This window comes from Rattus norvegicus, chromosome 14 (genome assembly GCF_021556685.1).
Source record: "Rattus norvegicus strain SHRSP/BbbUtx chromosome 14, alternate assembly SHRSP_T2T, whole genome shotgun sequence".
Classification (NCBI taxonomy): Eukaryota; Metazoa; Chordata; class Mammalia; order Rodentia; family Muridae; genus Rattus; species Rattus norvegicus.
In genome coordinates, this window is record NC_141547.1 from 22062978 (window position 1) to 22078532 (window position 15555).

The following is a 15555-nucleotide window of genomic DNA, read 5'->3' on the forward strand; positions in this document are numbered from 1 at the left end:
GATGTAGGATTGGTAAAGATCCTTTCCCAATCTGTTGGTTGCCGCTTTGTCCTACTGGCAGTGTTCTTTGCCTTACAGAAGCTTTGCAGTTTTGTGAGATCCCATTTTCAATCAAATGCTAATAGCTCTTCAGATAGATGTGGGCCTCAAGAGTCATTCCCCTCCATTCATGCTGAAATTCGATTTGGTTTGCTCTTATGTGGGTCTTGAAGACAATTACATCTACTGTCAGTTCATGAGTCCAGTGGCTACATCATATCCAGAAGCTAGGGCTTCCCAGCATTACTCCCCACCCTCTAACTATTATACTCTCTCCACCTCTTCTGTAATGTTACCTGAATAGTTGGTGGAAGTGGTGATACAGAAACTGTAGTATAGTTGAGCTCTCAAAAACATGTATTCTCAGCATGTACACGTTATGACTTTCTGCACAGCCACTAGAAACAGAAAAAGATAGTTTCTATGACCATGGTGTTGAAAGCAACACTGATTTATGGCTATAGTCACAAGTATATTTAGAAGATTTGTCTAACAGTATGACCATTAAGCAAAACAACAGATCCCTCACTAGATCAATCAACAACTTCCCATCTATGAGCTTTGGACCATGTTTACCTTACCAAAAATTGATTTTTCTTCTGTGGGATAGACCTCAAATCTAACCAGGAATCAATTAGTTGACTCCATAATGAGCCACCACTGTTGTGACAATGGGCAGATTTCTTAATAGCTTATTATTGCTGCATGCTGTGTTCAGGGATAAGGTTTTACAAGCATTTTGTAGAGAATTTTTACATCTACATTCTTCAAAGATATTGCCATATAGCTTGATTGTTCTTGTTATGTCTTTATCTGGTTTTAGTATTAATTAGATTGTGCCTTTTATCTAGAACTCTTTTCCACATTCTATGCCTGTGACTCATAGATATGGTCTTAGCACAGTTTCCAAAAATCTTACACCTTTTCTTCATGTGGACTTTTTAAATTAATCATTTTCTTTGATTGAATAATCCAATTTTTATACCTTGTCTTAAAATCTTAGTATTCTGCCTTCTACATGACTCATCCTGTTAGAAAGGGTATCAAAGAGTTTTATCTGGCTTGTTGAAATATTCATTTCCAGCTTTATTTCAGTTGTTTTTTTCAGTATTTCTACCCCATTATTGGTTATACTTTCATATTCTTAATTGTAGCCCTTATTTCATTTCTCTGTGTTTTCTTGGGCTTCTGTCTGGTTTTTGTTTTGTTTTATTTTTTTTCCTTCTGTTTTCCTTAAGTTTGTTCAGGTGATTATGTCCTCTTTCAACTCCTTTTTTTTAGTGGATAGTTTATGTATTTACATTTCAAATTTTATCCCTCTTCCTGATTTCCTCCTCTCCCATTCCCCCTCCTTTGCTTCTATGAGGATGTTTCCCCTCCCATCTCAACACCCTGGCATTCCCCTATACTTGGAAAATGAGCCTTCACAGGACCAAAGACTTCTCCTCCTATTGATGCCAGACAAGGTCATTCTCTGCTACATAGGTGGCTGGAGCCCCTCCTTCCACCCCCTCCCCCCATGTGTATTCTTTGGTTGGTTTAGTCCCTGGGAGCTCTGGGTGTCTGGTTGGTTGATATTGTTGTTCTTCTTTCAACTCTTAAACTTGTTGAGCAAGTTTATAAATGTTCTTTTGCATTTCATGTTTTGAGTTTATTCTAGGTTGTTCTTAATAAGGATCATCACTATGATTTTGCTGTTGGGGGAGCCAGCTTGTTGTATATTGATATTTGTATTTGTGATGATTTTGTGATGGGACCTGGCCTGTAGGATTAGGTAGGTATTTGTGTTTGTTATCTGTAGCTTTGATATGTGGAGGGCTGTCTGTCAGTGGGGTGCCATTGGCTTGGGGTATTTCTAAGGGGACCTGTGGATGAGGAACTTTGGCTAGTGCCTCATAGACCAACTGGAGATTTTCTAACAGTCAGTGTGGTGGGCTTGGGGAATTCCTCAGGGTTTCAGGGGGAACTCTTACCAGACCCTTCATGGGTTAGCTTGAGTTTCTCTAATGTTCTTCAAACTGAGGTTGCCATGGGAGATTCCTGAGGCAGAGAAATTTCTTACCAGTGCCCCCGAAGTCTGGCTAAAGTCTTTAGAACAAGAAGCAAGGTGAGGTGAGCTTGGGAAAGCTATTAGTTGGCCTTGTGGGCTGCATAGAGTTTTATAGGCAGTCAACATGGTGGGCTGGGCTTCTGTGAACTCTTTTAACAGTGACAAATAGTTGAAACATGTTAAGTGCAGAGTCTCAGATAATCTCTTAATTGTAAGCCTCTATCAAATAAAAGGTATGTTATATACTTCTAATGTCCAATGGCACTGAATAAACATCCCCATTTCAAAAGAAAGGAATAGAAGCATAGCATGGAAAGATCAGATCAAATAAATTCCAGAAACCAGCAGGAAAACCAGCAGGTTTTGTGGTTCTCGGCCTCACATCTGGGGCTATTTTTAATGACATCATTGATCTCCGACAGTCTTGGTAACTCAAACCTTCCAGTTCTCCTATTTGTATTATTTGAGGCCTTTCTCTTGGACCAGTTCTACCATATGCTTGTGACTTTCCTACTTTGTTGTCACACAGACCTGGCATCTCCACCACCCTAAAGTCTTCAGTGCAAGTCAGACTTTACAGCTTTGCAGTGATTACACTGGACCTCCCTGCAGGGAACCTGACTCTACCATAGGTTACCTCTAACCTTAGTGTAAATCTGCCTGACCCCAGAACTCTTACACTCCGCATGCCTAGGAATCTAGAACTATATGAATAATGCTACCAAGTTGCTCTGCCATTCAAGATGGAGTCTAGCCTTCACCTGTCACAGCTATGATGATGTTGGTGTATCTTAGCAGCTGAAATTTAGAAAACAATTCTGGAATGGTTTGTTTTTGAGCAGGAAATTTTTCAATTTGGATTTCCTTCTTCTAAATAAATTTGTGTTTTCATAAATTAGAACCTATATGTGGAGTCTCACCTTTGGGAACCTCTCTTGTTGTCTCAGCACAAAGCATGGGGATGCTCTTTAAACACGCTGATCTATTTTTACAACTGCAGACCTCTTCTCAGGGCCTCTTTGTCTGCACCTTTTAATTTGTCCATAGACTTTTCCTCTCCAAAGTGTACATTGTCCTTAACTTTCTGCCCTATCTGCTGCCCTCTTAGATTCTTGCCGGACTATAAGAGGAATGCTATCCAGTCCAGTACTTGATAGAATCCTCAACCTCTTCTGAAAACTCATGAGTTGTGTCCCCATTTTCCACATTTCTTTTGGCACTCTGGTCTTCCAAGATCCCATGAGAATGGCCTGGTTACTTTTGTGCTTGGGACAGTCTAGGGATTCTCTAGCCCACAGCTCCCAGCTTGATCATACCACTTCCAAAGCCATTTCAACGGCCTAAAGATGTATGATCAGAATTATGGCAGTGATGCCCACACGGTTCCATTTTTTTTCACTGCTTCAATCAGATTCTAGACAAAAAGGAATTTAAAGATAGAAGGGGTTAATTTAGCTCAGAGTTTGAGGATACGGTCTATCATTGTGTGGTAGGGGGCAGTGAGAGTGACTTTAGCTGTGATGCTAGTCACATTTTGTTAGGAAGCAGGAGCAGAGAGCGGTAAATGTTGGTTCTCCACTTGTACACATCTTTGCTCAGGGATCACAGTGCATGGAATGGCACTGCTCACCTTCCTAGTAAGTCTTCCCACTTCAGTTAAACACCATCATAGACACATCGAGAGATTTGTCTCCTAGGTGATTTTAAGTTTCATCAAGTTCACTCAAGATTAACCATCACACTTTTTTTTTTATTAACTTGAGTATTTCTTATATACATTTCGAGTGTTATTCCCTTTCCCGGTATCCGGGCAAACATCCCCCTCCCCCCTCCCCCCTCCCCTTCCTTATGGGTGTTCCCCTCCCAACCCTCCCCCCATTGCCGCCCTCCCCCCCACATGCTAGTTCACTGGGGGTTCAGTCTTAGCAGGACCCAGGGCTTCCCCTTCCACTGGTGCTCTTACTAGGATATTCATTGCTACCTATGAGGTCAGAGTCCAGGGTCAGTCCATGTATAGTCTTTAGGTAGTGGCTTAGTCCCTGGAAGCTCTGGTTGCTTGGCATTGTTGTACATATGGGGTCTCGAGCCCCTTCAAGATCTTCCAGTTCTTTCTCTGATTCCTTCAACGGGGGTTCTATTCTCAGTTCAGTGGTTTGCTGCTGGCATTCGCCTCTGTATTTGCTGTATTCTGGCTGTGTCTCTCAGGAGCGATCTACATCCGGCTCCTGTCGGCCTGCACTTCTTTGCTTCATCCATCTTGTCTAATTGGGTGGCTGTATATGTATGGGCCACATGTGGGGCAGGCTCTGAATGGGTGTTCCTTCAGTCTCTGTTTTAATCTTTGCCTCTCTCTTCCCTGCCAAGGGTATTCTTGTTCCCCTTTTAAAGAAGGAGTGAAGCATTCACATTTACCATCACAATTTCTATAGGAGAAAAATAACGTGAATTTTAAGAAAGACTTGAAAAGGATAGACGGTCAATTTTTTCATTTAACAAAATACAAAAATGTCTACCAATAAGATGCTATTTTTTCAGAACTTACTGTGAAGACCTAATTGAAAGTATCATGAGGACATGCGAGAAAACAGTTGAAGGCCAGTGTGAAAGCCATGCCAGGTTATGATGAATGTGATTTGTTTTTAGTCAAGCTTTTATGGATGCTTTCGGGAGAAGAATGGTCTCAATCAAAATAATATGTAAAGGTGATGGGTGCCATTTGCAAGCTGAATGATTCTTCTGCTCTTTAGTACCCATGACCCCTAAATCAACACGCACTGCCTTAAGCACTCCTACTGAGAGAATGGCTCCTCTCCGGTGGACTCAAGATGCCTGGTGCCTTAAGCTCACTAGTTTGTTTTACTTCCTTTGACTGAATTTAGTTTTCATAAGGCTGTGAGAATGGTATGTAAACTCTATTTTTACATGTAAGAAAAGTAAAATAATGTCTAGAGGGGGAAATGAGGTATTATTACCCATCTCATTTCTAACTGTTTACAAGTTATAATTACAATCCATAAACTTAAATTTGTTTATATTTTAAAATCTGATCACTATCCAATTTTAACCTAATATGTAAAATGAATATGTCTTTATAATTAAATATAATTTTATAGCCTTTTTAGGTAGGCAATACACATTATTTATTTTTTAAATTTTTTTTCACTTTTTGAGATAATAATTACATCATTTTCCTCTTTCTTTTTGCCCCTTAACACCTTTCCATGTATACTTCTGTGCTCACTTTCAAATTTATGGCCTCTTTTTTCATTTGTTGTTACACACACACACACACACACACACACACACACACACACACACCTCCTAAATATAATCCTGCCAGTATATATAATGTTTCTTGGATATATGTTTTCAGGATGATCACTTGGTATTGAATAAGAAATCAGTGTGCTTTTCCCTGGAGAAGACTGTCATGCCTGCTTTCAACATTCTTTTTTTGTCCATAGTCCTTTGTTTATGGTTAAGGCCTTGTGAGCTTTCTCAACATCCATTAGCTCATGTGTAGGCAGCCATGTTGGTGAGACTTGGTAAGAATAGCTTCTGACATTTCTAGGAGAAACAGTCTCACAGCCACCTCCCTGCTCTTCTGGCTTTTATATCTTTCCACCCTTTTTGCATCGATTGCTGGGCCTTAGGTGTGGAAGTTGTATTACCTTCATTTTATTTTCCATTTTCCCCCTTTTTGTCTGTTTGTTTTTCTTTTCTTTTATAATTATTCTCTACCACTACAATAACTCTGTAAAGGAGGCTATGACAAATTCATGATCATTCATATGACTATATTTCCTGAACTAGATGAATAAACAAACTTCAAGGACAAAACACGACTGGTCACACCCTTTAGATCATCAGCTTCAGGATGTTGCTGGGTTCTCTTTTGATTTTTACTCATAATGTTTTGATGAACATCACTGAATGAGTCATCCTTCCATCTAAGCCAAGACACAATAGGTATTAAAGGATAAATATTCCAAAGCTTAAGAGTGACCAACTTAAAGATACTATTTTAGTCATAATCCCTCTCTTTCACCCTCAACAGGAAAGACACCCCAGTGTCAGTGTCTCTAACATGAGTCTGTCTTCTGCAAGCTAACTGATCTCTGTCATTTCCTTAAAGCCTGTATCAGTCAACCTGGTAGGTTGCCTTCAAAATTATATAACTACAGGACTAAAACCAAGCCTAATGGAGAGTTAATTCTTATGTTTTGTGTATAATACAATGCTACATTCCCTATTCTTTTTGGTTAAGAATAGAATCGGTCAAGGTTTTTCCTGCCACTCCCTGTGGATCTGAAGATTAAGAGTCAACACCTTTAAAACTAGCTCCTATTATGAACAATTACTTGGTCTCACCAGCCAGCCATAATTTCAGCCCCACCTCCCTTTCTGTGTTGAGCTCATTGTGATCATCCAGGAAGTCACTTTCAGACTGAATTCAGTTTTCCCCACGACACTCCCTTGACTCATTTTCAAGTTCTGTTGTGACATTGTGTAACTGAATAGCAGTAGATGTGTGGCAGTAAGATGTTGAACATTCAAACAGTATGTGTTAACTAAGCACCTACTTGGTAAAAACACTCTTAATGAATCCAAAGAAATGAATCTACAGGAATCCAAAGATGGAGAAAGATCTACCATTTAGGAGAAACTGTTGTAAATAAAAACAGAAGTCAGCGCTTCAAATATAGAAAAAATATTAAAACAAGATTTAAATATAAAGTCATCAAAATATTTAAATCTCCTATGTATAGTAATGCACACCTATAATGTTGGCCCTTGGGAAGTTGAGGTAGGAGAATAATTGTTAGTTCAAAGACAGCTTTTGCACTCATTTGGTCTAATATGACTTCTCAATGTATTTTAAGTCCCAATTCAATATGTGCATGAAATATAAATACTATGTTTATGAAGTTAACAAAGAAAGAATCATCTGAAATGGGAAAAAAACAGAAGATTCAAAACTTTCCACCTTAGAAAAGCAGTTACTGTACTTAATGATGGATCTACTCAGGATAATGTGATTTATTTTTTCTGATATAGACATTAAATTGCCAATAAATGGTAAATGTAGGTACTTTAATTTTTGAGTCTGAAATCACATTAAAATAAGTGAGCAAAATAAGCTACTAGGTATAAGACTTAGAAATTAGAACATTCTCATGGAATAACATTGGCAAATACAATGCAACATAAATTTTTGTACTAGCATACTCTTCAAATGCATTGAAGAGATCTGTAAATAAATAACTTGAAGTTAGGAAGTAAATAAAAAATTTTTAGGTAAAATGTGTAATTTTTTGAATGTACTTTATTTCTTTCATTGAGTATCAGGCATAAGATAGAGTGGCTAAAGATGAATTTATAATACATAAAGAGGGGCCACCACTTAGTACTAGCAATGTTGTATAGATCATGTGTTCTATTTTAAAATCAGTTGTTAAACGGAGTCCCTATGGTAAATTCATCAACCATCACCTATCAAAGATGTATAAAATAAAGTCAAAAGCCTTCTCTAAGAACCTCTTCAGCTTTCCACGTCTCGTGGGCACACAGAAACTTGTGAAGGAATGAGTTTTGTTTTGTTGCTTTGTTTTCTTTCCTTTCCTTTTTTTTTTTTCCTTTTCTTTTCTTTTTGATATTAATGACTGAACCCAGGACCTTATGCATGAGAAGTAAGTGCTCTACCACTGACTTATACACCTCAACTAGCTCCCCACCTCGAGTTACACAATCAGTTGGTGAAAAGGCTAAGATTAGAATTCAAGTTTTACTACCCAGTCTGATTGTATTCCTCTTCAATTCTCCAGCATTTGTTATTTCCCAGGAAGCAATCCCAACACAGTCACCCAACATCACCCATCCTCCTTGCCAACACATTAGACAGGAATGCTCTTTCTCATTGTCATCCAACTCTTGCCTGCCTATGTATCTTGTCAGATTCTGCTCCTGCCTGGAAACACTCCTCCTAATCTACCACTTTTGCCCTAATGCTCCACACATCCATACTCCCCTTTTCTGCTTATCTTCCAGATCACTGAGTTAGGATGCTTTTTCAGGAGACAATGTTTGGAATAAGAGTAGGTTTTTTTTAAATAACATTTAATTTTTTTTATTTTAAAGCAGTCATTTTGGTTTCTATGAACGCAAGCTTTGTTGTTAATGTACCAGCGATAGACATCACACCCAACAGCCCCCTACTCCAATAAGGAAGTTGAAAAAACATTAATAAAAAGAGCAATGCTAGACACACCAGGGAGGCAGAAACCCTGTGACGCCATCTCTGCCTTGTTACTCAGAAGAGAGTGTCTCCTCAAGGCTTCCAAAGCTTCAGAGAGTCCAAGTTCCTTTTAAGAGGACTCCGTGGGTTTCTGCCTGGTGGTCTCTTTTGGTGTCCAGTGGTACCTGTATCTTCCCCAATACTTGGGGGCTTGAAGCTTAGACCTCAGCTTGAGCATTATCTCAGTCCTTTTCTGGGAGAGGAGGTGTGTTTTAATTTCAAATTTTATGCTTGCTTATCCCATAACAATGTATCCTGCCTTCTCAAGTTCTTCTCTCTGCATCTCTCTGTCTCTCTTTCTCTGTCTCTCTGTCTCTCTCTGTCTCTCTCTGTCTCTCTCTCTCTCTTACATAAAGAGGAAGAAAGTATTTTATCACAGAGAAAAGAACATTCAGAGGAAATTATGTGTCAACGCATAGGAAGTATTTTCTCATAGTTCTTGGTTTTCTGTAGTGAGGAATGAAAAGTATCACAGTAAGCAGAAGTATCACATCCTCCTGAATAAAAATGACACTGAGATATGTGGTCATTGGGTTGTGAAAAACACCTGCCACCTCTAGTCGTGTGTATTCTCTACTTACCAGAATGAATGGGATTGTTTCTGATTTGTAAGGTGTCTCCATCTCTGATTCTGGCCCACAAGTCACACCATTGGCTCAAGCTGATTCTTTCAGACTTGTTTTACAAGTTGGGTTTTAATTACACGGGATTTCCTCCTTTGGCTTCAGGTACACAGAACACGAAAGAGTCATTCAGTTGAGAGGGAATCTCAAAGCAGTAGGACGGACAGAACCAAGGACCTCTTCATTATTCAAGAGTAAAATGTATAGGTAAGACCTGCTTTTGTTGCTGAAGCTTTTTGTGTTTTACTATGTCTGAAAGCATGTGAAATGCAAAGATGTTTTAAAAATTGGGGCTGTACAAAATAGTTAGTCACTTCTTTGAAAACTTCAGTGAAACTGTTGGAAATTGTTAGGTAATATGCCTAATATTTAGACAGCATGCTTAGCTGAGTCTCTGCCTTTGCGGGAGGGGGTGGGGATTTGTTTAAACCAAATGAATAAACCTGAGGAGATGATTTAGCATCACCACATTATCTTTAAAAAAGGAAGGGTCTCTGTCATGTCTCAGTTACCAGAAACTGAAGTGTGAACTTTGAAAACCTGTAATCAGTAAAAAACTTTCTCCATTGCGTTAGAACCTTTGAAAACTAGATATTTTGATTCCTAGAATGAATGGGATTGTTTCTGATTTGTAAGGTGTCTCCATCTCTGATTCTGGCCCACAAGTCACACCATTGGCTCAAGCTGATTCTTTCAGACTTGTTTTACAAAATACTAAATACGACATGAAGCCTAATGTCCTTCCTAAGAAATTAAAGGCAGTATTTGTCTAAATTTTATGCAATAATATTTCTAATTTTTAGTTAGTATTGTTAATATTTAGGAACACTGTCATCTCTCCAATTTTCATTTTGATTAATGATCAATTATTTTCATAAACATCTACATAAAATACAAGTTGTCTCCTAACCTGCCCTCAGGCAATACAAGTTTAGCTAACATAATGAAAATCATAATAGAAGTGTATATATTGTACATGTTGCATTTCTATTAGCATAGAAAAAAGATATATCAGACTAACTGGCAGACTGTGCTAACAGGAGGATCAATAAAAGCAAGGGCACTGGGTAGCTATAAGAATGGTTGAGCTTTTCTCTAACCTCATAAGAAGCAGAAGAAACAAAAGTCAAACCATATTGAATAATGAAAACTCATGCAAGATTATATGTACTTGAGTATTCCGACAGGAATGTGAGAAATAGATGGTAGTCTACATTTCCAGCAATAGCATAAAAATAAGTTCTTTCATATTTCTCTTGGGGTTTTGATTCCAAAGACTCTACATTTGGCCACATTTTGCCTCTTAAACAAGCTGTTCCTACTGTAATTGTTTTCTTTTTGTTCATTAGCATGAAATATGTATGATCCATAATTATGCAAAATTGGTGAAATTCTGAAATTTGAGAAAGCTTGCCTGGGAGACAGTGCACTCCATCAGTCAACCTGAGTAAAGCCTAGAACTTCCAGTGTGTGGAGCTGGTGAAAGTATTCAAATGGCACTGGGAGGTTTTTGGGGGTTTTTTTGTTTTGTTTTTAAATTAAATTCCAGTTTCCCAGTTCTTCCACATGCTCTGAGAGGTCAGCATATCAGGTCAGGTAGGGAAAAGAGAACAGATTTAATAATATACTTTTTAAGGTAATTCTAGGCAGTTTTTACCTATTTTTAGATGCATCTTCGGGTAACCCTGAAACCGTTTTGTTTGACAGTGGGCTTTTATGGGATATCTGATTGCTCTCCTATATGCATAGCACTCTGGGATTTCATCCAAGCTGTCCTTTCCTGAAGGTTGCACACATGGTGTGTTCCTTTCTTTGTTCATGTTCCTTTCCTTCAGGACACAAGCCCCAAATCAGGCTCCAGAACTTAGGCACTTATGTTGAGAAATGGTGGTTATTCATTTAAGTTCTGTGGTATTCCAGAGTTTCTTAGGTCCATCCAGAGTATTTATATCCACCGAATTTCATAAAAGTTGCAAGATGAGGCTGAGATTTAGAAAACATGATGGTGAATACCAAATCAGCATTCAGAACACAGTTTAAAGGAAGACTTAAGGTGCGTGAGCATATCTCAGCCCAGGAGCAGACAGGTCCTGGCAGAGTTCCTCCTTTCATAACAAACCACATCTCCTCTCTCTTCTCTTTTGTCACTGCTGATGATACAATTATGTGAATACAGAGACACGCCAACTCTGATCAGAATAAGGGCCTGAAATAAGAGCCTGGAAGAACATGAGATGAATTGAAGATTGAGTCTGCCTATATCCAAATGTGTTTTACGCCTTTTCTAGTTTCCATTTTGGTCTCTGAATTGTTGTTTCAGCTTGCAAAAAAAAATCTGTGTTTACATTTGCGAATCATTGGGCAGAGGGTGTATTTCTTTATACAAACTAGGTAGGTAAGCACCAATGTGTCTCTGTGGTCATGGAGGCCATCTAATGCTGGTATGGGATGGAGAAGTGATGATGTCATGAGACACAGACAGGTCAGCTCCAATTTGGCATCCAGTGTTACATATTTTATAGCAAATTAGTTCATAACTATTGTCATTTTGACCACCAGAAATCACATGCAGGGTATTTCTGTAAAATTTCATTTTCCCCTGAAACATAAGCTATTCTATAACCCATGAAGTGTTCTGTTGGCTCCTCTAAATCAAGTCTCCCCAATCTTAAGGAATTGAGGGAATAAGGCACACGTGCGTCATCTTGCTGAAACATCATCAGTATAAGGACATGTAGAATTATCTTCACTTAAAAAATCCTTCCTCAAGTACTTCTTGTTTTAACATCTCCTCTCCTTAGTAGTGGAACTTTTCTAAAATCTGCTTTATACCGGCATCTATCTTCTATCCTTTTTTGGTTTTCAGTTTTTGTTATGATAGGTATCATGAACTATGACACACAAAATGTCCAATTACAGATGAGCACAGACAATGATAACATACTAATAGTATACCATATGTATTAAAAAAACACTTGAACTTTTTTATCTTAAGTTAATGATAAATATTTTAGGACATGTACATAATGCTGATTTAAATATTATATGATACATACAAATATCAAAATTCCACGTGGCACCCTATAAACAAATGTATCTTTATTTATCTGTTAAAATAAAAATAAGTAAATGATAACTGAACACAAAATGAGCTGTTCTCCTTGTAAAATTCTTCATTTAAAAGTCATTAACATACATTTTGATCATATTCTTTCGACCTGCTACCTATTCAACTTCTTTCTCTCTCTCTCTCTCTCTCTCTCTCTCTCTCTCTCTCTCTCTCTCTCAACATACAAAACAAATAACAAACGTCAAAAAGAAGCAAGCAAGACAGTAAGACAACAAATATAAATACAAAACTAAAAGCACACACACACACACACACACACACACACACACAATCATGGAGTCTATCTCCTTGAGCATGGGGCCTTCTTTGAAATGTGGTTGATAGACCAACTTGCATTCCACTGGAAGAAGCTGATGTTTGTTTTCCCAAGATGTATCAACTGCAAATAGCTTCTTGGTTAAGAGTCAGATTTTCTATCCAGTCCCTTTCTCAGTGCTCAGGTTTGTCAGATATGAACTGTAAAGGTTCTGGGCGTGCTCTCACAGACTGTGAGGTCATGTGTATCAGCACAGTTGTGTCTGGAACACACTGGCTTTTGGAGTCATCCATCATCTCTGCCTCTGACAATCTTTCTGTTTCCTCTTCTGCATAGATTAATTCCTGAGCCTTGAACAGAAGGGTTGGATAAAGACATCCCATTTATGGCTCAGTGCTTCAAAGTCAAAACAAGCTATTTTTAAATTGAAAGTCTTTAGTATCCATTCAAAGATAGCATAATTTTTATAACAGACTTACTATATAGCAGTTTAAATGAATAATTCAGATGCAAGTCAATTAATAACTCAGAAAATGCTACATGATAGTACCTATACCAGGCACTGCTTTGATTAATTTTAAAAAAATAGCAGAACAACACTGTACTCAATTCATGAATATAATACCCAACTATGCAAAAGTCTTACACACAAACCAAAAAAGAGAGGCATTAAACCCATAATGCACGGTTGACTATAAAATGGGAACAGGAAACCAGACAGGAGAAGAAAGAATAAAGGGATACAACTTGCAATGTCTTACTTATTTTTAAAAAAAAAAGCTAAAGTGGCAAGATGTTAGCAATTTTCTATTCTGAATGCTGGTACAAGATATTCATTGGGAAATTATACTGATAAAGTTGGGCTTACTCACAAGAATAACCTGTAGAGCATTTCTCGGCCATACAATTGATAACATACGCCGAAAGTTAGACGTGTCTGTAGAGTGAGGAAGGGTGCTGTTATGTGAGTTAACTTATACTGAAAAGATACAATTCCTGCAATGTCTGTTAGATTTACAAATAAACTACCTTCATTGGATGCTTTTAAAATTACAAAAGATTCAAAATAATAATTCTAATAAGCAAAGTAATGGTTTCTCAAAACTGTGGGCATTTAAAAATGAATTTATGGATAATTAATATCTGCTTAAAATAAATATCACTGATATCCATGCCCCTGTAGGCACCTACACAAATATGCCATATCCTTTGGCTTCTCTCCCTTCACCTTCTCTAGTGTAACTACTGTCTGTGGGTGATGTCTTAATCCTTCCTTGTCCTTTGGGTCACGTCCTTTAAAACATAACTTCTATTTTCATAAATGTATAAAATGTGATCAAAATTGTCCTGGGAGGCCTATAATAGTGTGTCCATAATCATAGCTATCAGAATTACATTCTAATGGTGTCCTACAGCTGACATCATTCAGAGTGTTGTTCCCTAGCAGATTCAGTAAAGTCCCTTTAGGGTATATTTCTACAAGTTATTTTTCTGTGACACATTGTGTGCATGCTTATGTTTGCAAATAATTTTATCCCAGTAGTAATGGTTTCTCCTTAAAACACCTCTGAAACAGCTCTCGTTTAGCTCTTAATAATCATCCACATTGCAAAATCTGATGTAGGTCTCCATTCCTGTCTTACTTATAAGCACTCCATCGCTGTTTATTCCCTCTTCCATATATGGTCTCTATAAAGCTTTAAATTCTCCACAGAGGATGGCCTTGTTGGGCACCAACATGAGGAGAAGCCCTTGGTCCTGCCAAGGCTGGACCCCCCAGTGTAGGGGAATGTCAGAAGGGATGATTGGGGAGGGGGAACACCTTGTAGAAGGGGAGGAAGATGGAATAGGGGGCCTATGGACGGGAAAGCAGGAAAGGGAACACCATTTGAAATGTAAATAAAATAATTTTCTCTACATTCTTGGTTTCTCTCTGACCCCACCCACCCTCTTTATTTCTCAGCTTGTTAAAAAGATGGTTCTCATTTTCCTTTCTCCTAAATTTGGACTGGAGGAGTAGTTCTTCTCTTTTCTACCTATGTTTTCTGTGTGATACTGTTTATCCTTGAGGATTGAATCCTGTGTAAGTTGGTGGTCTTGAAGGCAATTGGTAGCCCCAGGTGACCATGATTATTCATCGAGAAGCACAAAAGTTTTCTTCATTGAAAATGAGCTTTAAACAGTGTACAACAGAGCTCATTCCCGATGGGGTACTGTACTGGCTGGTTTTGTGTGTCAACTTGACACAAGTTGGAGCTATCACAGAGAAAGAAGCCTGGAAGGCATTTTCCCAGTTAGTGATTAAAGGGGGAAGAACACAGCCCATTGCGGGTGGTGCCGTCCCTAGGCTAGTTGTCTTGGGTTCTATAAGAAAGCAAGCTGAGCAAGCCAGGGGAAGCAAGCCAGTAAGTAACATCCTTCCATGGCCTCTGCATCAGCTCCTGCCTCCAAGTGCCTGCCCTGTGTGAGTCCCTCTCCTGACCTCCTTTGGTGATGAACACCGATGTGGAAGCGTAAGCTGAATAAACCCTTTCCTCCCCACCTCCTTAAAAGAAAATGAGCTTTAAGATCATATGGCAAGATGAACCATGCTTAACTGTCTTGTTTAATATTGCCTTTTGCAGTATTTGTCTTATTATTGCTTATCTTATACATTATGTGCTCATCCATTGAACATAAATCTGCTTTTCTTAGTAGAAACCACTAGATACAAGGTATACAGAATTAGAATGAAAAAGTCTAAGCTCTGTTATTGTCGTATTTATTGGAAGAACAGCCACTAAAAAATTAAATAAGTAAATCACTGTCCAATTCTAATTATAGTAATGCCACAAAGGCAACTTTAGGGGCTTTGGCTAATTAGGATGAATGGAAGCAGCTGTGAAGCGTTTGCTTTGTGGAAATTTCAGCAATATCAGCCAATATTTACTGAAAATTCCAGCTTTATTGGCTAAAAGTCAACCATATTAGTGATCGAGAATTTCCCATTTCATCTTTGTTCGTAAGATGAAATGTCATGAAAAACATATCTATCTACCTATTCATGGAAAACTTCCTTAAGGACATATTCTATCAGACACGCCTGGGAAACCAGAAGAGACTGCTGTCTGCACAAACATCTCGGACGCCAGAGGAAAACACCAAAGGCCATCTGGAACCCTG

The 15555-nt window shown here is 38.3% G+C and overlaps 1 protein-coding gene across 3 annotated transcripts in view; it reads left to right on the forward strand.

Annotated features, from left to right (window-relative positions):
• The first annotated feature begins 8899 nt into the window (after positions 1–8899).
• Tmprss11d (transmembrane serine protease 11D) overlaps positions 8900–15555 on the forward strand; it is a 59794-nt gene continuing 53138 nt past the window's right edge. The window contains exons 1-2 of one of the 3 annotated variants that reach the window (XM_087584273.1): positions 8900–8997; positions 9113–9214. In XM_087584273.1, coding sequence (XP_087440399.1) covers positions 9207–9214 — 8 coding nt within the window. In that variant the 5' untranslated portion in view covers positions 8900–8997; positions 9113–9206. Of the gene's footprint in view, positions 9215–15555 lie in introns of all 3 variants that reach the window. The other 2 variants (XM_087584272.1, NM_001033652.2) reach the window with 2 other exon arrangements.